Raw genomic sequence first — 24,335 nt, 5'->3', positions numbered from 1 at the left:
GAAATTCTCTTGCAATAAAGTTTATGTTTTCATTCATTCTGATAGTCACCACTCTCGTGGAAAAAAGCTGTACACCGCACATAGTATAACATTATGGGAGTTACAATGGCAAGAAGAATAAAAGCCATTGCATCAGTGTTGAAAATCATGCTGGCAGTAAGGATCAAGAGCTACAAAGTTTAGTTGTGCCAGATTACTTAAAGACTCTTACAAAACTTTGAAATTATCTGGGAGAAGCCCAGTCATGCAGGTCATCATTAGGAATACTTGGGCAAAACTGCAGGTCAGAATCCATCAGTCCTTTCTCAGTTTCTAAACTTTTCCCAAGAAGCAAATAACCATAAAACCTCTGAAGAAACAGAAACTCTTGTACTATATTTCATCCCTTTTCTTCTTCCTCAAGGCTAAAAGGAATGACACTCAACCATTCAATCTCACTTACTAAAGAAAAAGAAGCACTATGGTCATTGTTAGCCTTCCTGTACACCACTGTGATTTATTTTCGTATAGTAACACCTTGAATTTTCATATTTTCCCACATAATAAGTTTTTTTCTGTAAAGTTTGACATTAATTTTTGCAGATTTTAACAGATTGTTCTGTAACATATACATTTTAACTCTGATACAAATGTTCTAGACAGCCAAGAATTGTCATCTCCAGGTGTTTTTATGCTTTGTAAACATCTCACACTTATCTTAACTGCCATGAATCCTAAAGAAACAACTGAATTTGAGTTAAATGAAAGTTGCTAAAAATAATGTCCTAGTTCAGCAGGTGGGACCAGTTTATCACTGTGTGGGGGCGACCAAAGCTATAAATCCTATACCCTCTATTCATTTCCCAAGAACTGTTAAGAATGGATCATTTGCAGCAGCTGCTCAGGGCACACTGGACTCCTCAGGTTGTGACCTGGGTGTGAAAGACACCTATGAGATAGGAGCTGTGATAACTCCCCTCCAGGGAATTGTTAGCACCTTCACACCCAGCCTAAGGGAGCATGTCTGCTAATGGGCCATCAACAAGTCCAAAATACCCCATGACTCACAGAGTCAGATCTCCCATTGTGGAACTCCCTGCCCTGGGGGAGGTACTGGGTGCTCCCACCTGGACCTGAGGGTCCATAATCTGGGAGTTGGAAGACCTCGGGGAACCACTTGTTGGATCCAGAGGAGGACCAGAACACCGACAGCAGGAGACCACCACTTTCAACCAGACTGTGATGACAACTCTTCACCAGACTGCAACGTCAGCTGCGCAAACAGGTTTTTCACTTCCTTTTACTTTGGACTTTGGGAGAATAATGTGGGGTTCAGCATAGGGGCTAAAAAACCCCTTTGTGTTTGTGGCCCAGGGTGCTGGGTTGTACTTCTGGGTTTTGTGGGTTAAAACCAATTTCTTTTTATGCCATTGCATTTATTGTAATATTGTTATTAAATTGGAACACTGACTTATAATCACTTTTGTGTTGGGTTCATTTCATTACCTTTAAACCAGCACAATAACAAATATTCTTTAGAATCAGTTGACTTATTTAAAAACTACTGTGTATGCACTGACAACAATGTATAAATTGTCAATGTTATACACTGGATAACATACTATACATCCCATATACTGATTTTAATTTGCTTATCCAGTACCAGCCAACAGTTTTTTTGTTCTCCTGCTGGATGAATTTCTTACTGCCATCACAGGATGAAACCAAATGACCTTTATGCCTCATTACAGTAGAGAAAGGGACTGTTACCTTTATTGCTAATCCAGCTGGAGTTAGCTGCTCAATGTTTCGTTCATTCAAACAGTCTTCACCCATCAAAGAAGTGAGATGCTGCAGGCATTCTGCATGTCCCTTTGATGCTGCTACATGCAACAGATTGTTGTCACATTCATCATGGATCTTATCCAGATTATCTGCTGCTAAATGAGGCTGTTAAAAAAAGCAGTATGTTACACAGAACTAAGGATAAAATGATACAATTATCCTCACAGTCCTACAAACAAGCCAAATACAAAGAGGTTTCCCTATAGGCAAGTTCTTTTTTTAAGTCAAAATCCAGAGGTTTTCACTTCACTATACAGAACCTGGCCACTATTAGCAAAGGAGAAAGGTAGGATGCTCACTGGCTTGATGCACTATGTAGTTTCTCTCCTTTTCATGCAATTGTCATACAATGGTGTAAGATCTTGAATGGCTTTAAGTCTTTGCACTAGTTGGTCAATGAGGTAGCTGCAAAAATACCCACACTTCAATAATTTCTTTTTTATTATTTTTTGGCATTATTCTGATGATAAAACATTCATGACTTCTGAAGTAGTAGCTTGTGCTAAGCACAATTTAAAATGTAGTTAAAACACATGACAGAAGACTTTCATGTGATTACGTGTTTCCAAGAAAACTATAGTTGGAATATTTACCCGAAGTTCTACACAACCATGATGTAATATATTATTTAGCCCAATTCTAATTTACAGACAAAACAACTGGATTGGGAAACTCCAAAAGGAAAACAGAAGACAGAGTTAAGGAGTAGTAATTAAGTTCCTAGAGTTGTATAGACTTGCCAGAGAATTTTTTATGAGTCTACTTCATCCTGTTTGAAAAAAAATGTGTATTTTCTTTCCATCTACCTACGTACTATGATCTCTTTTTTTTATCCCTCAATTCCTATACCAGGGTGAATTTAACTTGCTTTTGTTTCTTAATGAGCACTCTAATAGCCTCTTCTGCCTTTGTCTAGTTTTGAATATCTTCCTTTGTTCTTGCTTCTATGTTAATAGCATGCCTTTGTGCTTGAGCTAGACTGGCAACAGAAACGCTAAACAAAAATGCAACAAAACCAGTTCTCATACAAACATTGTGCCTCCACCAGCTGTTCTGTGTGGAGATCACATGCTCTGCTCCTTTGTGCTAACTTACAACCAGTTACTTTGGAAACCATCACTGACAGTGTCTGATCACAGTGCTAGAATTTACTAAAAAAACTTTATATGGGTCAGAGGCCAACAAGGCTTTAGAGAAAGCTCCTGCCTGAGAATGCTGCTGCAACAAGACAGCATAAACACTCCTGAATAATAATCAGAATACAACAGGAGCCCCTCTGTTCCCAGCATCAACATCTAAATAATAACTGAGGTAAATCAGCCATAATTTAGCAAAGTCACCCACAAATGTTGTGAAAGCAAAACTCGATTAGAATTTAAATTTGATATTTTAGTGATTTCAGTAGTTAAAATGTCTGAAAGCCCATATGCTTCATTTCTAAGGAGAGTACAAGATAAAGATGGCAGTGGTTCAAAGTATTCATGTAATCAACTTAGCTGGCTTACACATCATAGACCATTTTTATTCTAAATTTTTTATGAAAAAGATTATACTTACCAGTAAAGATATTTGGCCTTCCTTCACAATGTTTAAGATGCTCTTAATTTTTTTCACTTCTTCATTCTTCTCTTCTGGGGCCCCTGCACTGTTCCAGTTCATACTCAGTTCCTCCAGCTGCTTGCTTTCTGCCATTGCCAGCTGCAGGTGGAACGTCCTCTGGTGGCAGTTTGGCATATTCTTCTCAGTTTTGTGGGCATGAGGATCAATAAAAGTCCTGCTAAGGAAGCCCTTGCCTAGAGCTTCAGATTCATGGACTAAGCTACACTTAACTAAAGGCTGGGAAAGCTCTAATTCTTCTGCCGAATGCTTGAGCTGATCAAGGACAACAGGCTGTGTTTTTCTCAGCTGAGAGCCTTTCACAGGAGACAGCACACAGAACTGTGTGCCGCCAGCAGGCGAGCTCTCCGTGCTCCCTGCAGAGCAGCTCTTGCCACTGAGACCATTCGCTGCTGAGCACACACTCGAAAGTTTTTTCTCAGGCGCTACCTTTGTAAAAGGAACAAGTTGCTGGCTTGATTTAATATAAGGCACATCCAAAATTTCATCCATATCCAGATCATAGTGCTCCAGCTCCCCAAGCAGAACAGCTGGTTCAATGGTTTTGCTTTTAAGGCTTTCTCCTTCTCCTGGACTCTGGTCATCATTTCGAGGTGCACATTGAGAATCACTGCCTTTCCGGCATTCTCCCTTCTGGTTCTTCTGGTCGTCACTTTCATTGTTCTCAGAGCTTTCTGGCTGATGTTTTAAAGGGGAAACCCTCTTCACTGGTCTGAATTTATTGCAGACATCTGCAATTCCTGCTGGTTTCTGTGCACTTCCCAGAAGAGTTGACACTCCACAGTTCCAGCTGCTGCTGGAAACTTGAAAAATAGAGGAATTTGATTTAGAAGCGATTGCTACCTGACATGTGACATGATATATCATGCTTTAAAAATATACCTGGCCAAACAGTGGAAAGAATGCCACATTCATATCTAAGCAGATTTAATGGCATCTCTATCAAAACAGCTGAAGAATTTAACACTCCAGAAAAGAAACTTTCTTCCATCGGGACATACATTGCAATAATTGAAGTATTTCTAATCAAGTAATGGACGACCACAAAAACAAATTCTCCATGAGCCAGGAATGAGTGTTTGCAGCCATAGAAAGCCAGTGGTATCCCGGGGTACATTAGGGAAAGCACTGCCAGCAGGTTGAGGGAGGTGATCCTGCCCCTCTACTCTGCCTTGGTGAGCTTCACCTGGAATGCTGTGTCCAGTTCTGGGCTCCTTAGCACAAAGAGACATGATGCTCCTGGAGCAGATCCAGTGGAGAACAACAAAGATTAAAGGATTAGAGCATGTGTCCTAGAAGGAAAGGCTGAGGGAGCTGGGCCTGTTCAGCTTCAAGAAGTGATGACTGAAAGGGGGCTTTATCAATGTATGTAAGTATTTGAAGGGAGGGTGTCAAGAGGATGGAGCCAGGCTCTTCTCAATGGTGCTGAACAATAGGACAAGAGACAAGGGGCAGAAAAGAAGTTCCATCTGAATATGAGGAAGAACTGCACACTGGAACACACTGCCCAGAGCTTGTGGAGTCTCCCTCACTGGACATATTCAAGAATCACCTGGACACGATTCTGTGCAGTGCTCTAGGATGACCCTGCTTGAGCAGGGGGGTTGGATCAGATGACCCACTGTGGTCCCTTCCATCGTTTACCTATCCTATGAGTAACAGCCTAGTGGCATTTAGAGAGATTCTGTCCAATTATGCTAGTTTGCACTCCACCTTGCATGGAGATGTATCATTAAGAGTAGGATTATTTTCTGTGAGGGCAACTATAGAGTTAGCAAAAAAATTTTATTGGATTTAAAAACAGTAACAAAAATTCGACTTTTAAGGCCTATTTTCTCTGGAAGATATATTTGTCATAAAAGAGCTGGAAATTCATATGACCAGCTGCAACGGTTGAGTGGGGCTCTAGGTCCAGGAGCTAACCGACTACCTAGAGGGATGTGCTCCCCCTGGCTGTCCCCCACGACGTGGTCCCCAGGGAGGAGCCCACAGGGACCACGCAGAGACCACAGGAGAGGGATGAGAGAGAGAGTTTATTGTTCAAGGGTGAGGGTTTATATGGGTTTTGAGGGGATCAGAAAGTTACCAATAGTAAGCAAAGGGGGATTTGGTTCTGCGCCAATAGAAATAGAGTTAACAACCAATAGAAAGGAGTAAATAACATCCAATAGAAATACTTCTTGAAACTTCCTTCCAGAACATCAGATACATTCCTCAGGGGTGAGATAACAGTTATCTCAGGGGATTTTGGGAAGGAGAAGGGTGAGTTGGCAAAAAGAACAATAGACCCCATTTTGTACACTTAAACAATATTTAAAAACTCAGACTTTAAGGCATTAGAGATAGCTTCTTCATTTTCTTCACAAGTTCACTTCTGACAGGACTTTTTCCATTCCAGATATTGTAAGTCGAATGCCACAACCAGCAACGGAGAGTTAGAATTGTTCAGCTTGGGGAAGAGAAGAGTTAAGAGGAATTTCATCATTAAGAACGGAGAGCAAGGTCTTTCTCCATGGTGCCCACAGACATATGAAATTCTATCTGAACACAAGAAAACACTTTTTTACTGTGAGGCTAGTCAGATGCTGGCACAGTTTCCCAGACACTGTGTGAAGTCTCCATCCTTGAAGATATTGAAAATTCAACTGGACAATCCTGGGCTTCCTGAGCTTAACCTGCTCTAGCTGGCCCTACTGAAGCATTGGACTAGATGATCTCAAGTGGACACTGCCAACCTAAACAATTTTGTGATTCTCTGACCTAAAAGTTAAGCCTACTTATTTAAGTATTATATTTTCTTTTCTACTTCTCCTCTCTATGTTGGGCTTCTCTGTCAAATTTTCCATTCCTTATATGTATAACCTGTACACAGAGACACTCCCCACTATAGCTCTGAACCTTTCAGACAATTATTTCAGTGCACTGCAGGAAACAGTTTGACCAGTGAATCTGACTTAACAGAAGGATGGGAGCTCAAGTCAACTGAACTCTTAATCCTACTGAACTTGAACTCAATCCTACTGAACTTGCACACTTTCACATAGTCCTGATGGTGATATCTATAATCTCCATAATCATGGAACTCTGGCAAAGAGTTTTCTTTCTTTTTTTATTTACAGTTGAGGAACAGCAGTAAAATCTCTAAAGCCTTTAGGCAGTCACTATGCTCCTTTCAATGTACACCAAGAGTTAATGCATTCTGAAAGTCAAGAACACTGTTTAAACAAAGCAGATTTATAACATGTGGTAACTGCATATCAGTGGGATCTAATTTGTGGTCAAAACACACAATTTGCCATGAACACCTTCCTAAGGAAACAGATATATACACTTCCTCTGCAACATCAATATCAGAAGTGAAAGATTAGTATGTCTTAGTAGATACGGATGTCTGAAAATGACATTAATACTTTTGGAAGTTCTTAAGAAAACATTTCCAAAGAAGAAATAAAAATAATAATAATCAAAAGGCATGTAACTTAGTGGGCCAATACAAAGAATGCACTGTACTGACTTATTTATGTATTGTATAAGATCCTAGGTTCAAAGGCCTACGCTTTTATGTTCGTTTTATTTACATGTGAAATTTTTTCCAAGTGATACAGGGAAATGGATACCATATGTTTCCCAGCTGTTTAGTTCTGACAGGAACTATTAAGCATTCAGTATGGAAATGAATTCTGTCTGAGTTTTATGAAAACACTGCTTTCAACACAGGGGTCTAGACAGAGGAAAAGGCATCAACATTTTGTTTGTCGTCACTTTATATAAGCTTGCATTTATTTTGTTGCTTCACTTTCTCCACTTTTTAACTTTAATGACTTGTATTTACATAAACTACTGATGACAAAATTGTAAAATTGGACACTGCAAAGCAGCAATGATTTTTGTTACAAATCTGTCTTGTATAATTGTGAAGTCATGTATTTCTTTTTCCTTTCATCAAAGTTAGAGCAGAGTACGGTTCTCCCATTTTTCATTGTTTTTCTTCCCAACTTTCCTTTGCAAACATTGCTTTTCCAGAAAACAAACTAGAACACCAAAATCAGTTAGCCAGCTTTTTACTGCCTTAAAAACATACACTTAACTGAGATGACGAATTTATGCTGCCTTTAATGAACGATTAGAATATAGCATAGAACCACAGAGCAGGAAGGAACAAAGAAAGACTGGTAGACACAGCATTTCTTCATGCTATTTACTATTTAGGCATTGTAAAGGCTGCACCAGTCCTTAGAAAGTTACAGCATGGTTTCCCTCTACACCACACTGAAACCACAGGCCAGAGTGGACCAGTGCATGGCTCAAAAGTCTTTCAATCTGCTTTCATATGATCGTTCCCTGAAGAAGCAAAAGCAAGTGTTGCCTATGGCCTCCAAAGCACCAGCACAGCAGGAGTTATGTGAGTTGTCTTAAACAGCTGCTCTAGAGGAAAAGCTTCATGCTCATCCTTCCATACTTATGAACTCAGGCAGGGGCCATTAAAAGTTTGGGTCAAATAAATACTGTTTGATTCTTTTTTAAACAACAGTAAAAGATGGTCTGAGTTTAAGACAGGAGGCTAAAATGTGGAGCGGGTAGCTTGATTCCAGAATCTGACAAGTAATTCAGGTATACTCCTAAACGGTGACATTTTTTTTCCCCCAACTATGTTGTCAAAATTATTTCCTTAACTTTTATTCATTAATATGAGATTTGGATAATCCCATCATTGTGCTGCTGAAGCAAAACAAAGAGAGGAATCTAAAACTGCAGACTTCATTCACATCATTAAAGAAGTGTTGTGCTGTCTGATAGACCTAAAGTGCCAAACCGTTTCCTTGGCACAAAAGAAACTAACTGATGAAAAAATCTGCAAAGTTCAAATTTGCAGTACTTCCTAACCATATACTGTTCTCTGTGTTCTTCTTGAGAAAATGTAAAATGTGAATCAAGAGGCCTGTGAGTTCACTTATTATCTATCTATCTATCTATCTATCTATCTATCTATCTATCTATCTATCTATCTATTATCTATCTATCTATCTATCTATCTATCTATCTATCTATCTATCTATCTATCTATCTAGTTATCTGTCTAGCTACCTAGCTAGCTACTTATTTACTTACTTACTTATTTACTTACTTACTTACTTAATTTTCTTACGTACTTACTTATCTGCTTACAGATGACCTAGAACTACTGAGGGCAAAAGGGGACAACTATGAAGCAGTGTTTCTTGCAATTTAATTGCTTTATCTGACTCTATTTTAAGGAATCAAAATTGGCCTTGGACTTGCTAAAAGAAGATCCTTGTAGCATTTCCAATTGGAAGCATCTGTTGACTTCAGAGCATTTTTCAACATCATCTCTATGTCTAGAGCATGGGAAGGTGAAAGGGGAGTTTTATCTGGTATACAAGCATCTGCAGCACTAAAGGGTAACTATTTGGGTTTTCTCCAACCATCACTTCTACCTCATGCACAGGTGAAACTTTACCCTGTTGTGTTACAGGTAATTTCTGTGATATTTACAATCTAATGGCAAACATCAGAATACCTTTAAATTATCTTGAGTATAATGAAAATAACACTGGCAAGGTTTTCATTAAGAAAGTCTGGGAATAGCATTGACAACTACCCACATTTTTTAAATGCAGTATGTCAACATTTTGCTCATGTAATATTGGAAGGGGGCCTGCAGCAAGTCTGTATGTTTTGTATTTGGAGTTCTACTGTCATGTGAAAGAAATCCCTGGATTTCTTCCTTGTGATATGACTCTTGAATAACTTAACACTTGTATTAATTCCAGGTCCATTTAAATAATTGTGATTCTGACTTTGAATACAGACTAAGGTGTTGACTACACCAGGAAAACTTTCAGAAAACTCGTTGTTGTTAACACAAATGTTTCTCACACACTGGCAGCAGTACTTGGGCTCCAAGTGATACAGGAAGGGATGTCTCAAATCAAGGGATAATCAAAGCCAATTCTGAATATCTATTTGCTGTTTTAGTAATAGAACAGAACTCAGATTCAAAATTTTAACTGAAGGTGGCACTGTTTTACAGTTTTAACATATCAATAACTTCTACCAAGAACACAGAGTTCTTTAATGTAGCTTCTGTAGCATGAGAACCTGAAATAAAGAACAATCTTACACCATGAGAATAGAGGGGGGTTGTTCCCATTTAAATGGAATTTGAAGTCACTCTAATGAAGAAGGAAAGGGTAGACAGGGTAAAGAATATATACTTTTAAATAACAAAGTATTTTCGCAGGTGTTGAAACATTAATACAAGCCTCAGTAAATGAATAATTTTTATTTTCTTGGCTTGAGGAAGAACAATACAAAAGTTTACATGCTAAAGTAGAGGTTATAGGACATGCAAAGAAAATTTTGAAATCAATAAAGTGGGTTTGATTGACCTATGGATGTAACAGGAAGATAACAAGCAAAGTCCTAATGAAAAATCAGAAGAGGTCATTCTGGCACAAAATATATAAAGCAGGAAGACGGAAGATGTGAAAGCGAGTTAGAAAAAAGTTTATATGTAGCTAAACAAGTTGTTTTACCATAATAGAAAATTCTTCACTATTCTACCAAGGAACGATCCAATCAATATTGTACTGCTTCAAACATACTTACCAGGGAGATACTTAGAGCACAACAGGCTAAGAAATAGATGCCATGTAACACTGCCTCCAAATAAGATTTTACTTTACTGTCTCATACAACCAAAAAACCCAAGAGTTTCAGATAGAAATGGTCTAATTTTATGTTCCTTGATTATTTCCTTTTCTCAAATAGAAAATTAATCTTTTGAATAATTTTATGAATGGTAGTTACTTTGAGAATGAAGTAGTGCAGAAGGATAACTGCTGAACATTAAAGGTGAATTTATTCTTATCATTCTGTGAATAAAGATCTACAGTACTATACTGCCTTCATTTGAAACATCCATTTGACGGCAATCAAAAGTCATCACAGATGACAGAATATACTTCAGCAATGGCACGGCTCAGTGAAGCTCGCTGATGTCTTGAGCCATTTGATCAAGTGGCCTTTAAAAATGTGCCTAGAAAGAACACAACCAATTTCAGGCTTAATAATAAAAGCATAAATGACTAATTTCTCTTTCAGTTCATCATTCTATATTAAACAATGCCAGAAATCAATGGACACAATGGCTAACACTTCATTTCAGAAAAATCAGCTAGCTAGATCCATTTTTAAACAACATTCTTTAATTTTCTGTCTCTGAAGAAGAACAATCAGAGAATAACAGAATATTCTGAGTTAGAAGGGACCTACAACAATCACTGAGTCCAACTTTTAAGTGAATGGCTTGTATAGGGCTTAAACCCACAACCTTGCTCTAACCAACTGAGCTAATGTCTACTTTAGTGGTTACTAAGCTAGATACAAAGATCTACAAAGATGTTGAAGCATGATGGTAGAGAAAACAATTACCCTTAATCATGGTTTACTGCAGATAAACCATGATTTGCCTGTACTTTTTTGTCAATCATATATATTTCACTTTGTAATGTGGGAATACTGGCAACCGTATCTTGGCTTCAAGGATCCCTTGGAATTTTTCTGAGTCAGAATTCCCTAAACCTAAGAAGGACACTGAGAAGTCATAAATGACTTAGATACTGGAATTAAAGGGACACTAAGTAGTTGGCAGATGATACAAAATTGGTAGGAACTGTTGACTCCCCTGAAGACAGAGAGGCCCTGCAGAGAGACCTCAGCAAAGTAGAGGACTGGGCAATCATCAGCCATATGAAGTTCAACAAGGGAAAGAGCCTGATTCTGTAGCTGGGATGGGACATCTATAGATGTTCATACAGACTAGGAAATGAGATGCTGGACAGCAGTCCCATGGAAAGGGACCTGGGGGTCCTGGTCAATGGGAAGTTGAATATGAGTCAGCAGTGCCCTGGCAGACAGGAGGGCCAATCGTGTCCTGGGGGTCATCAGGCACAGCATCACCAGCTGGTTGAGGGAGGGGATTGTCCCGTTCTGCTCTGCACTGGAGCGGCCTCACCTTGGATATCGTGTGCAGTTTTGGGCACCACAATATAAGAAAGATATTAGGCCATTAGAGAGCGTCCATAGCAGGGCAATGAAAATGGTGAAGGGCCGTTACAAGCTGTGTGAGGAGCGACTGAGATCACTTGCCTGTTCAGCCTGGAGAAGAGAAGACTGAGGGGAGACCATGTTGCAGTTACAACTTCCACAAGAGAGGAAGAGGAGGGGCAGGCACTGATCTCATCTCTTTGGTGACCAGTGACAGAATTCAAGGGAATGGCCTAGAATTGTGTCAGGGGTGGTTTAGGTTGGATATTAGGAAAAAAGTTCACCCAGAGGCTGTTGGGCACTGAAATAGGCTCCCCAGGGAAAATGGTCACAGCAGCAATCCTGCCAGAATCCAAGAACTGTTTGGACAATGTTCTCAGACACGTGGTGTTATTCTTGAGGTAGTGCTGAGCAGGGCCGGGCTTTAATGATCCTTGTTTGTATCTTCCAACTCAGAATATTCTGTGATTCTGAGTCAGGACCGAGACTGTTCTGCCTACATGACTTTCATGCACATTTTGCAAAAGGGCGAGGGAGGAACCACGGGACTTATCCACCAATACAGATCACTGTCCACTGCTGTCCAATAAAGAGAGGTGATGGTGAGAGTTCAAGGAGGAAAAACTACACATTAGAAAAACCTTTTTCAGACTTTCTAATACCTCCTTTTCAAAAGAACAAGTAATCTTGAGAAAAAGTTACAGACCGTCAGAAATAGTTTAAAAACATCAGAAATCTGTTGAAAGATCTACGTGAATTGCTTGAGAAAGCACACTGACTCATAAACATAGATATCTGCCTAGGATTAAAAGTGCTTAGAGTAATTTGAAAACAATGTAATCAAACACTTTCATATGTTACTACCTTATTATTCCATGTTTACATGAAATGGGAAAAGAAAATGGGATTTATAGGGCTATTTACCAAATTTATCTCCTGGCAAAGAATAATAAGCTTCCATATTATTAGCCATATAAATAAAAAACTTAATTCCACAATGAGGAACTGTCTGTTTAAATCTGTTCCAATCCTGCTGGTGAAAACGGCTTCCTACATATAAAGTTGAACCGTACTTTCTCTATAATTTTGTCTTAACTGTTAGTGAACTAAATATTTTGCTGAGACAAAGCTGACAGAGAATTGGTTTTTAGACTGTGATGGTCCTGACATATCTAATCTGTGGTCTACTTATATTTACCTTTTAATTCTTCTATCTACTTTCATAATCCTCTGTTTTAAAGGAGAAATGGGACCTCTAACTAAGCAGGAGTCAGTACGAGGTAGAAAGCTCAATTAGTTATTTTTAAAACCTCTCACTTTTTCTATATGTAACTACTTGAATTAACAATGGAATACAGATATAAAATAGCAAGAATGCCATACATACTAAAGATTTATGATACAATCTATCTTCATTAAAATAGCACATAGAAACAGTAATTTGCAAAATTACTTTGACGGTCTACAATATGAGGGAGACTGCATCAAAAAACTATGAAAAGTCATCAGATGTTGACTGATGCAGCTCTCGATATTTCAAGGTGCTTCAAATACAGAAGTCTGTACAGTTATATAAAGTGATAACGTCTTGTCCAGAACTATATGATTACTCAGTGATTAGGCAAAGTAAAAATAAAAGGGTTTTAGTATTACTTCCTATTCACCAAAGCTCGTAAGTGATAAGTGGAGAGAAAAAATCTGATTTTAGTACTATTTTCACTTTGCTGATAATATTATCAGTGCTAAAGACCTCTTTTTCACTCAAGACTTTTAATCAAGTTGGGAATTAACTTCCCCTGCCAGACTCCCCAGAGCTACTACTGTCTTCCAGCAATGCCTGTATTTGCTTCTGCCAACCCCTTTTCAAGGAAATAGATGAATGCAGATGTAATTAAAATCATAATTAAAACATGTCTGACTGCAGAAGCAACCACTGAACAAGTCTACACAGTAAGATTCAGCAGCCCACAGTCTAAAAGAAGAGCTCATAACCTGTACTTCAACCTTACTATTGGTCCATATTTTACTTTATAATTGCTATCTGAATTTTAAAATTTACATCTTCTTTCTGCAAAAAGATATTGATGCTACCACTGTGGCTGATCAGTCCTTATGAATTGACCAGCCAGTGACATTTATTTTAGGGGCTATTCTTGCTCTCCTCTGGTTCATTTTGCACTTGGAACAGCTGAGTGAATGAGTGGCTTTAATTGTTTTGTATGACAAGATACGTAATGCTCTGCAGTCACATGATCAGCTGCTTATACTGATAGGCAGGGATGGGGAAATGTCAGTAGTGGGCAAATGGAGAGGAGGGAGACAAGAAAAAATAAGGGTGAGCATTCTGGGTAGGGAATGAAGAGGGTGAAAATGAGGGGCATTAAATGATGCGGAAGAGAATGGTGAGAGGAATGAGGTAAAGAACGTCTGGGAAAATGGTGGGAAGAATACTGGAAAATACTTGGGGGAAACACTGGGGAAATGACAATGTAAAAAAGAGAGAAAAGATATGGGGAAGAATGGTGGGAGAGACTGGGGAGGGAAGAATGTGTAGGAAGGAAAAGTAAGCTCTGGGGAAATGGGGGGAAATGGTGGTGTGAACATTGGGGAGAATAGGAATGAAGAATGGTGGAGAGAAATGGAAGGGAAAATAGGTGGGAAAACAGTGGGGAGAATGACAGAGACTGGTGAAGTGAATGGGGAAAGAATGGGAGGAGTATGGGGGGATGGTGGGAGCAACATGGGGAGGAATGAGGGGATGAATGCTAAGGAAGAATGCAGGGAAGAATGAAGAGCAGAAGAGGGAAGATGTGGGTGAGAAAGAAGAAAGGAGTAGAAGAGGTAGGACAAATGACAGAAGAATAAGTGGAGAATAGTGTGGAGAAATGGTGTGAGAATAGGAGAACAGGGAAAGAGAGGGGAGAATGGGAGTAAGAATGATTAAGAAGAGGGAAGAAGGAGAGAAGAAGAAGGAAGGAGAAGGTGCAAAAGGAGAAGATGGGAGGATGCATGGGATGAAGAATGCAGGAACAACTAGCAAGAAGGTAAGAAGAGAGAAGAAAAGGGTGAGGTAAAGAAGGACAGAGAGGTCTAATGGGGAAGGATGAGAAGAATATGGAGGGGAGGATGGGGGGAGATTGGGGTAGAGTGAGACAGGGGAAATCGAGGGTGGTGAATCTGGTGTCTTCCCGCTTTATACTTCTTCCCTGCTTTTGTGTGCAGTACATAATATGTGTGAAATCACTGCTGTGACCTGTATGGGCAATAACATGGCAAGCAAGTGTGGTAAGGAGATCTTTCCTTCCTTTGCTTCCCTTTATTGCCAAGAACACTGGCATGTGATGACTTGGGCTTTAATGACTTGGGTCTGAAGTAGGTATCAGAAAGTTTTGACTTAGTTACACACATCGGAAATTTAAAACAGTATGTAAGGAAATATAGAAATAAAAATTGTCAAAATATAGCACAGTTGTTAAAGACACCTATGATCCCATGAATTCCAGGTCTCTCATTTCTTTTGTAAAAGAAACAACATTCACAAAGTTCAATTAAAACACCAGAAAGCACAATAAACTTTTCACAGCTCAACAAAAAATGCACCTCTCTCCAATTCACTTCTCCTCCACTAGGAAGAGAAAAAAAAAACTGGATTAATCTGATTTACTGAGTGAAAAACAACATTGAATACACGTTTTGTCAGGGGGGTAGGGAGAAAGTCTCCAGCTGGTTTTCATCTATATGCCATGATTCTTCATTTAGTTTACACTATTAAACTAAAAACCTCAGCTTTAATCTTAACTGTTACAGTATGCCTTAGACCAGATTCTGTCATGTAGCATCCTTGATACAGTTTCAGACTCTGGCAAAACATCATCCCTCAAACTGGTCGTGACCATATGGATAGTAAATATATCCAACATTTTTTCATTGGCGCCTACATTATTACGTCTTGTCACCAATGGTTTCTCAGGTTTTCAAGTAAATTGTTGCGTATACTGTGGTTTGGAGCTGCTGAGATGAAGCCCTACATTTATCTGTATACAGTCAAATCCTTTTTTGGAACTTTTTTCCTTCTAGTGAACTAACATCTGTTGGAAAAAAAAAAAAGAAAAGAAAAGAAAAAAAAAAGTCATGTTTCCAGAAAGCTATACAGAAATGAGAGAAAACAAAATAACAGGACACTGCCAAGAAGCTAGTATTGCCAAGCTGTACAGGATTAAAAAACAAAGGCTAGAAAATGATGGGCACATAGAATTGAGCATCTTACCTGATCTCTCTTCATTTTGTGAATCACACCTTCTACATAATTCTGGGATGGTCTTGAGAGAAGTTACAGAATACTGCAAAAAAGAAAAAATAGAGAAGTAATAATTTAAAAAGATAAAAGGTAAGACTTTCAAGAGGTCTGAATCTCATGGACACTACCTAATAATCTACCAGCCAGGGCTACTTCTGGCAGTTCAATGGTCTTCTCAGATTGCATGAGAAAAGCAGATGGCACCTGCTTGTTTTTTCGTTTTGAAGCACATGAAACAGACATTCCAAGGTACAACAAAACATCTCCCCACCTCAGATTTCTCCTTCCTGCAGATCACCATTATTCAAGTCACAAATACAATGCAACACAATGCAAGATATGTTGAAGGTCAGAATACATCTAGGCTTCACAGTAAACTTCAAGGATCTCACTTTGCTCACCTATGCATCTGCTATGGTGACTGCACTGTAATAAATGTCATGCTTAAAAATTAGAATTCAAGCTTTCACAACCCAGTGTGCAAAAGCAATGCAATATTTGCACTGTAGAGATCTGATTTCAGATGGATGTGTGTACATAGACATATCAGACAATGGGCTCATTTCTCTAATTAGGCTTTATTAAAGCAAACTTGCATCATTATTTTGATGTGACAGAACACATCTGATATTAATCAATATGTTATTCTCTGAATTCAGCATTAAAAAAGGAAAAAAAAACAGGGATGACATACCCATTTTACTGAACAGAATTTTTTTCCTTATACACCTGTGGAATACTCTTGGAAAGATCCAGTATCTAGAATTGTAAAACCATACATTCTGATATGCAGTTACTTAATAGCAAGTCTTCCTTGACCAAACACTTAAATGTTACAGGAATCGTCCCTTAAACAAATGAAAATCATTATGTCTGTGAAAGAAAGATCAATGACTTTGCTTATACAAAAAAAGCCCAAACTACTAAAAGCAGTATTTTGGAAACCAAACTAGAAAAAAGCATTTAGGATTAGCAAAACTCGTTTTTTTTAAAGAATACATAAACACCATATGTTTTCAAAGAAGCAGATATTTTTAGCTGGTGTGCTGTTGACCAGTGAAGTAAAACAACTACATGTAAAACCACTTGAACTTTCCACACCAAAAAGAAAGGGTCATACATTGCCCTAGTTTTTACTGACAGTTCATCATTGAATGTTTGACATGTTTCTTCTGCACAGCTGGCAATCTACCTCAAAATAATCTAAAGACAAGCTCATGCAACCAATGGCAGAAGTAATTAACTTTTCCGGTGCAAGTTTAAGTCTATTACTCAAATTACTTCAGCTACTTTTAAGGCTGGAAAACCTCCCATGCCTTACTTTTTTCCTTGCTGACCTGATTCAGAAATGTATTGAGAAACCTCAGGCATAAGAGGAAGGTCTCACAAGTATTTCCAAGATCAACACTGAATTTATTAATTAAAACGTGTAGCAGTACTCCACAGAACTACTCAGTGATTCCAGTCCTCATTAAACAACAAGTGGTTGTCTGTAAGGCTGGGACTGCTCCAGGATGTGACAGCATAAAGCAACAGAGAACAGAACAGAGACAGGGAGAAAGATGCTACATAATATAAATTAATACAAGTTAAACACAGGCATGGTCAAACACCATGTGCTGTGCTTCACTTTAGTTATTGTTTAATAAAGCCTGAGCTGTTTAACTATACATCTTGATATTTCAGCACAAAGACTCAAAATGAATCCACCTTTTTTTTTTTTGTCTTTTTCCTATTCTTCCTGAAAGAACAGATATTTTTGTGTTTCCACATAACTAAAATGTATTCAGTTAACGCATCCCACCACAAAAATCTACTAAATATTATAAATGTGATGATACATTTTAATCACATTGCTTTGACTTCATTAACAGATTTCCTCCCACTCACCTTTGTCCTCAAAAACATTTCTGCACATTTACATTTCTGCCTTCTGTATTTTGTGGTTAAAATGTGAAGAACCAGCTTTGGTCCAGGAAACAACTAAATTTACTCTCTAAAGTGGTTCTTTCTCAACCATAAAAACAATCCAGTCCCAGCTCTTTCCACTAGAATTACTCTCTGTCATCCTCTAGCTACAGTTGTAATGATCAGTAATGTTTTTTAGTTTTTCTTCACCCATAAATTTCAAGTTTACACAGAGGGGCAGCAGAAGAGGTTGAGACTGCAACTTTTCCTTGGAATAGAATTTTAGATTTAACGCTTATTTAACAGCACTTAAAATTAATTACTTCCAACTCTTCAATAATTTCAACTTTTTTTTGCATACAAAATTAAACACTACCTCTCACATTTCATCAGTTAGAGACAGCCAGAGTTCAGGGCCATGCAAGAGCTAAGCATATCTGGTCACTTGGTTAGTCAATGCTTAGTGTGATCTTTGGTATTTAACTACACTCTGTTGTGGCTGACAGTAAAATTCAGAAACTAAGGGCTTGTTTCCAAGATAATGACTGTAATGGAATTTTTGTTTACTGTTTGAGGTCTGGGTTCTTTTTCTGCATTTAGTAAACCCCTTAAGAACTCTGTAAGATAGGAGAACAGTATCAACCACAAACAAGAGACAAGAAGAATTAACAAGCATTGCATATTCCCAATTTTCTCAAATAGACATTGCTAATTCAAGGGAAAATGGAACCTCCCTTGGAATGCAAAACATTTGGGCATTATATAAAACTGCACTACAGAATCTGAATTAATGCAAATGTTAACCTTTTAAATTTCATGCAGGCCTTCAATTTCAATGCAATGAATTTGAAATCCAAAACATGAGAAAAAATATCTTCAAATAGGCACTTGCAGACTCGCTTGTGTCCAAGAAGTACTGGAAAGAATAACTGATTACGTGTAGAGCATAGAAGAAATATATATAAAATAGTTTTAAAATGTAAATTAGGAAGCAAGAGTTACTTTTCAACATTCTGTTGTGAAGAATACCTTTAATGTTTCCTAAAATGTAATCAAAGTGCAAAGCTGGATGCATAGTGTGACTCGCAGAACATGATACCCCCCCAAAAAAGAAGAGCCATGTCCAGTTCCAACTGTTTGCAGTATCAAAACTCAAATAATTTACATCCACTGGATCAAGACTCTAGTGGCTCTGTCCTGCTCTTAAATGCACAGCTCTTTGTATTCATTTACATACTGAAAACAGGCATATTCCATCATTACAGCTAATTTTTTCTTCTTATTTGTTATATCTTCTTGCTCACTATAGAAGAAAAATGAACGTCTCATTAATACTGAAATCCCATTAAATGAATAAATTTATAATACTTTTTTTCCCATCATTTATAACTGTGCAATACCACCCTTTTCCCCAGACATTTATTTGGGAGTAGCAAGCTACACTGAGAAAAAGTAAAGCAACAATACTCAGCCTGATGTTTCAGGAAGATTATTCTCAATAGCAGTGTCAATTTAAGTAGTTTCAGAACACCAAAAAAGAGAAGAAAAGAGCTGATGGTTATGATGAGCATCTTTGGACCATTGGTTAGGTTATTTGTACTATGCCTTGTTGACAGGATCTTATATAGACACTTCAGCAGGTCTTCAAGGACACCAAGCTGAGTGGCGTGGTTGATTTGCTGGAGAGAAGAAAGACATCCAGAGGGAAGGCTTGAGGCATCGGCTCATGTCAACCTCACAAAGTTCAACAAGGTCAAGATCCTGCATATGTGTCAGGGCAACCTCCAGCATCCATACTGACAAAGGTATTGACAGCAGCCCTGCAGAGAAGCATTTGGGCATATTAATGGATGAAAAATTTGACATAAACTGGCAACATTCACTTGTAGACCACAAAGCCAATCAAATCGTGGACTGCACAAAACATATGGCCAGTGGAGTGAGGGAGGTGATTTTCCCCATTCTTGAGAGAGTCCACCTGGAGTATTACCTAGGAGTCATGGGCCCTCAGGACAAAAAAGGCATGGACCTGTTCAGTAAGTCAAGAAAGCCATGAAAAGAGCCAGAGGGCTGGGACATCTCTTTTATGAAGTAAAGCTGAGACAGCTGGTGTTCTTCATCCTGGAGAACAGAAGGCTGCAGGGAAACCTTCTTATAGCTTTTCAATATATAAAAGAGGCTTATAAGAAAAATACAGAAAGACTGGTTGCAGGGGCCTGTTGCAACATGACAAGGGGCACATCAAAGAACATTACCTTAGATTGGATATATCAAAGACATTATTTTTTACAATGAGGGTAGTGAGACACTGCAACAGGTTGCCCAGAGAAGTTATGGATGCCAATCATTCATGACTGTATTTGGTTTATGTGGCAAACTAGCAGGAGGACCTGTTCCCACACAGGACAGGAGCAGCTGGCTCCATTATGGACTGGCTTCTGGCTAAGGCTGAGCCTGTCAGAGATGTTGGTAGCGTCTCTGAGATAACAGATATAAGAAAGGGTGAAAAACCCTGCACAAAAGCAGCAGGGAGAGACAAGTAAGAAAATATGAGAGAAACAGCTCTGCAGACACCAAGGTCAGTGCAGAAGGAGGGGAAGGAAGTGCACCAGGCACTGGAGCAGAGATTCTCCAACAATCCGTGGAGACGACTATGGTGAAACAGATACCCAGTTCACAGTCCATAGAGGACCTCACATTGGAGCAGTTGGATGTGCCCTGAAGAAACCTGCATCCTGTGGAGAGACTGTGCTGGAACAGGCTCCTGGCAGAAACTAAGGCCTGGGGAGAGGAGACCCCAAAAGAGCAGGTTTTCTAGCAGGGAACTGTGACCCTGTGTGAGACCCACACTGGAGCAGTCAGTTCCTGACAGCTCATACCTCATGGAAAGTATGCATATTGTGCAGTCCATGAAAAACTATGGCCTGGGAGAAGGACTCACACAGGAAAAGTTCATAGAGGACTGTCTTCAGTAGATGAGACTCCATGCTGGTAAGGGAAAAAATCATGAGAAAGGGAGGAATGGCAGAGACACCATGTGATGAATTGAATGCAAACTCCATCATCCCCTAACCCCCTGCACTTATGGAGGTGGCAAGGTAGAGCACTCAAGAGTGAAGTTGGTGCTGTGAAGAAGGGAGGGGTGGAGAAAAAGCATTTTTAGATTTATTCTTGTTTCTAATTATTCTTTGTTATTTGATTGGCAAAAAATTTAATTAGTATTCCCAAGACGAGTCTTTTTTGCCTGTGACAGTAATTGGTGAATGATGTTCTTTTCCATGAAGCACATGCTTTTTGTCGTAATTTTCTCCCCATCTCGTTGATGAAGGCGGACTGACAGAGTGACTTGGTGGGCACCTGACAACCAGTCAAGGTCAACCCATCACAACGAGGCTTTGATCAACAAGATCTAGTGGAAAGTCCCTACATATTACAGGGGGATTAGAACTGAATTACCTTTGAAGGTCTCTTCTCACCAAAACCATTTTATGATTGTGTGATATTGGAAAAATGTAGTTTTCATTTCTCATGTATGAATGCAACACAAAAAATTCAAAACAAAGTAAAACAAATGAAAATAAACCAACCAACCAACCAAAAAAACTCTGAACTGACTTACATATGTATTTGCCTTTTAAAACAAATTCCTGCCTTCCTGTCTATGTCTTTGGTGATTTTTTATGAAATGGAATACAAGGTCTGGACTATATACAATGGCTTTCTAATTCAGATACATTTGTAAGTGCATCATTTTAACAACCTTCTTGCTGCCATTATTTTTAGTCACTCCTCCACACTGGATTAGAACCAGAGAACTAGCAGGAACAATTTAATTTGCTAACACTGACGCTGTGCAGCTGCTCTCACCAGAGTAGGCTAATGATAAAATGTGAAGGTTAGGCAACTCAAAGTCATATATGGTGAGATATGAGTAGAGCACTAGAATAACCATGATTTTTCTTCTTACTCTGGACTCTACCAACAAATCCTTTGTCCTCTTAACCACTAAAACAGGGACTAAAACTGCTACCTCAATAATTTGTGCTGGTATTTTATTTAATGTTCAGTATCCAATGAAAGAATAGACTATTAAAGGAGGCAGCCTGAACTGTTCGGCAGAAAAATGAGTAACCTAACCCACCGTACACAGCAACAGCCACAATGGGAGAGACATGGAGAGGTTACAACTATTATGTTTTACAGTTTTACAAGACTGAGTATAGAAACAGATACCAGGACATAATCTAGCATGTAACACCAATAAAAAGAAAGTTGCCCATAATAAGGTATTCACTCAAGATTGGCTCATTGTCTTGTAATATTTTGGGCATTTGTCATATTCTACTTTAATAAAAATTCGACAGTACAATAGATATAAAAAAAAATCCTCTTCAGAAGCAATCTGTCTGTGAATAAAGCATCTGGAATGTTTTAAAATTAATCAAGAGTCCCAAATCCTAAAGAGAAAGGCAGGCCCTTTTAAAAAAAAAAAATCACCAAAACCAAACAAAACCAAACTGTAAGACTACAAAACATGGAAGGAGATGGTGGCATACTTTCATCTGAAAAGTGAATTAATAAATTCTCCTCTAAGGAATTTCATTTTTGTGTATTCAAGTCCATTGTTTATCAGACAAAAAACATATGAACAACTCTATTGCACAAAGAGCCAAACCACTGGCAGTGGGAGTAGAATTGTGACTAACAGACAACTCTGCTGTATCACTGCTTCCTACAAGAACACTAACAATGTAGGTAAACTGTATTTTTGCTTGCCATTATGTTTGCAGTTGTTTTAGTTTCAACAGTAAGGATCAGTGCTGCCTGTAAAATTCCTGGATTTCTTTCTCTCTCTTTCTGTGTTCTACCGTGTACCAGGTAGCTACATCACAGCTATTAATAAAGTCCTGCTGTATTCGGAGATAGCTCCTGGTGGAAAGGGCAAAGGTGAGAGAAGCAGGAGTTTTTTACAATTAAAATACATTCAATTAAAGAAGGTAAACTTACCATTTTGGTGTCTAAGGCTAGCACTATAGCACATATAACTCATTCAGGACAATAATGGAGATAAGCAACACAGAAATAAAACTAATTTGTTAATTTGATTTGCAAGTTACTTTTACTGCTTGATGGACAGGAATCAAGTTTTCTATACCAAGCTTATCAGATTTCCTTTAAAAGACATCTTATTTTATTCTAGATTCAAGCTACTTAAAAATATTCCTACATATGCAGTAAAAAGGATGGCTTCTAACAAGTATTGTTTGCTATACCAGGACTGAGAGATTAAGATTGACTCAATTTGAACAAACAAAGTAAGACTTGTACTTACTGATATATCATCACTAAAATCTATTTCATCCAAATCAAGGTATTCAGGGGCTTCCATTATTCTTCTATGGACATTTTCAGTGAGTCAGCACACTAGTAAAAGACCTAATTAAGAAAAGAGAAATAGATTGTCTTTAGTCAAAACCACATATAAATTTTATACAGTTGGTATACATAGCAGTATACTGTATTTGCTACCAGCACATTACTGAAAACACTCTACTTGAATACTAACGTTTTTCATAACTTAATCCTAAAAGTAAATATGATTTGCCACATCTACTGTGAGCAACATGAAGCAGACATTTCAGGTTTTAGAGGGAATACCTAAGAAGTACTTGAAATGGAAGTCAAAAATACTTGATTCAGCATCACTGTCCCTCCAGAAGTTCAATACAGGTGTAAACATCTAACTGTCAAGCAACCTCATGACCTTGCAACTGTATCTCTGTTGATGATGTATCTTCTTCTAAGGATGCTATTAACGTACAGACACTTCTGTTACTACAGTTTTCCTCTGCACAAAATGGCAGAAAAAACTGAGAATCACACTGTGCACAGAAAATTAAATCCTATCACACCTTTTCTCCACTTACAAGCAGACCAACACACAGTGCTGCCAGTGCTTTACAGACGAATGGTGAACCACTCCTCAGCCTGCAAGTGCACATATCCCAAAACAGTAATGAAGGCAAAGCCAGGACTTTATCTATGTGCACTAATTATCTGTGACCTCAACCATTTTCTCATAGCAAGAGAAAAAGAACAGAAAATTCTCTTGCAAAGCAAGAAATGTGGTTGGAAAAATCATTATCTGGAGAATAAACTGGAGCTTAAACAAACAGATCAAAAACAGTAACTCATCATTCTTAATCCTAACTAGAATGAAAGGTGTGTGTGATCACTACAGACAAGTACAACAGAAGGCAGAAACAGAAGCTATTTTAAAGGAAGTTGAACAAGAAAAATGTAATGCATTTTTAAATACTATGAGGCATGACATAAGTATCATTATGGAAGTATTATGATAAGTATTATTATGGAAGAAAATGAAATCCTTCTAATACTTGTACATAACAAATGAAAATGTCTGAAGGTAAAAATTAAAATACAAGCCCAATTTATTCATATGATGATCGCCGTGAAATATGTTTTTGAATAATGAAGTCAGCTGTGTAGGTCTAAATAAAATCACCGTGTGAAACATTCATATGCATTTAAGAATTTTCTAAGATAAGGGGTCTGAAAAAAATGCTTTTCTGCAGGTGTCATTGGCAAACAAACCTCA

General features: G+C 38.3%; 1 protein-coding gene across 4 annotated transcripts in view; it reads right to left on the bottom strand.

Annotated features, from left to right (window-relative positions):
- Positions 1-24,335, bottom strand: part of SNCAIP (synuclein alpha interacting protein) — an 89,599-nt gene that overhangs the window by 31,910 nt on the left and 33,354 nt on the right. For all 4 annotated transcript variants that reach the window (XM_071581105.1, XM_071581101.1, XM_071581104.1 and 1 more), the window contains 4 exons: positions 23,049-23,152; positions 15,779-15,851; positions 3,382-4,244; positions 1,750-1,929 (listed from right to left, as the gene is read on the bottom strand). In XM_071581105.1, coding sequence (XP_071437206.1) covers positions 1,750-1,929; positions 3,382-4,244; positions 15,779-15,851; positions 23,049-23,105 — 1,173 coding nt within the window. In that variant the 5' untranslated portion in view covers positions 23,106-23,152. The remainder of the gene's footprint in view (positions 1-1,749; positions 1,930-3,381; positions 4,245-15,778; positions 15,852-23,048; positions 23,153-24,335) is intronic.

The sequence above is a fragment of the Pithys albifrons genome, chromosome Z (assembly GCF_047495875.1).
Source record: "Pithys albifrons albifrons isolate INPA30051 chromosome Z, PitAlb_v1, whole genome shotgun sequence".
Lineage (NCBI taxonomy): Eukaryota > Metazoa > Chordata > Aves > Passeriformes > Thamnophilidae > Pithys > Pithys albifrons.
Note: the sequence above shows the minus strand (reverse complement) of the source record. Positions and strands in the feature narration are given on the sequence as shown.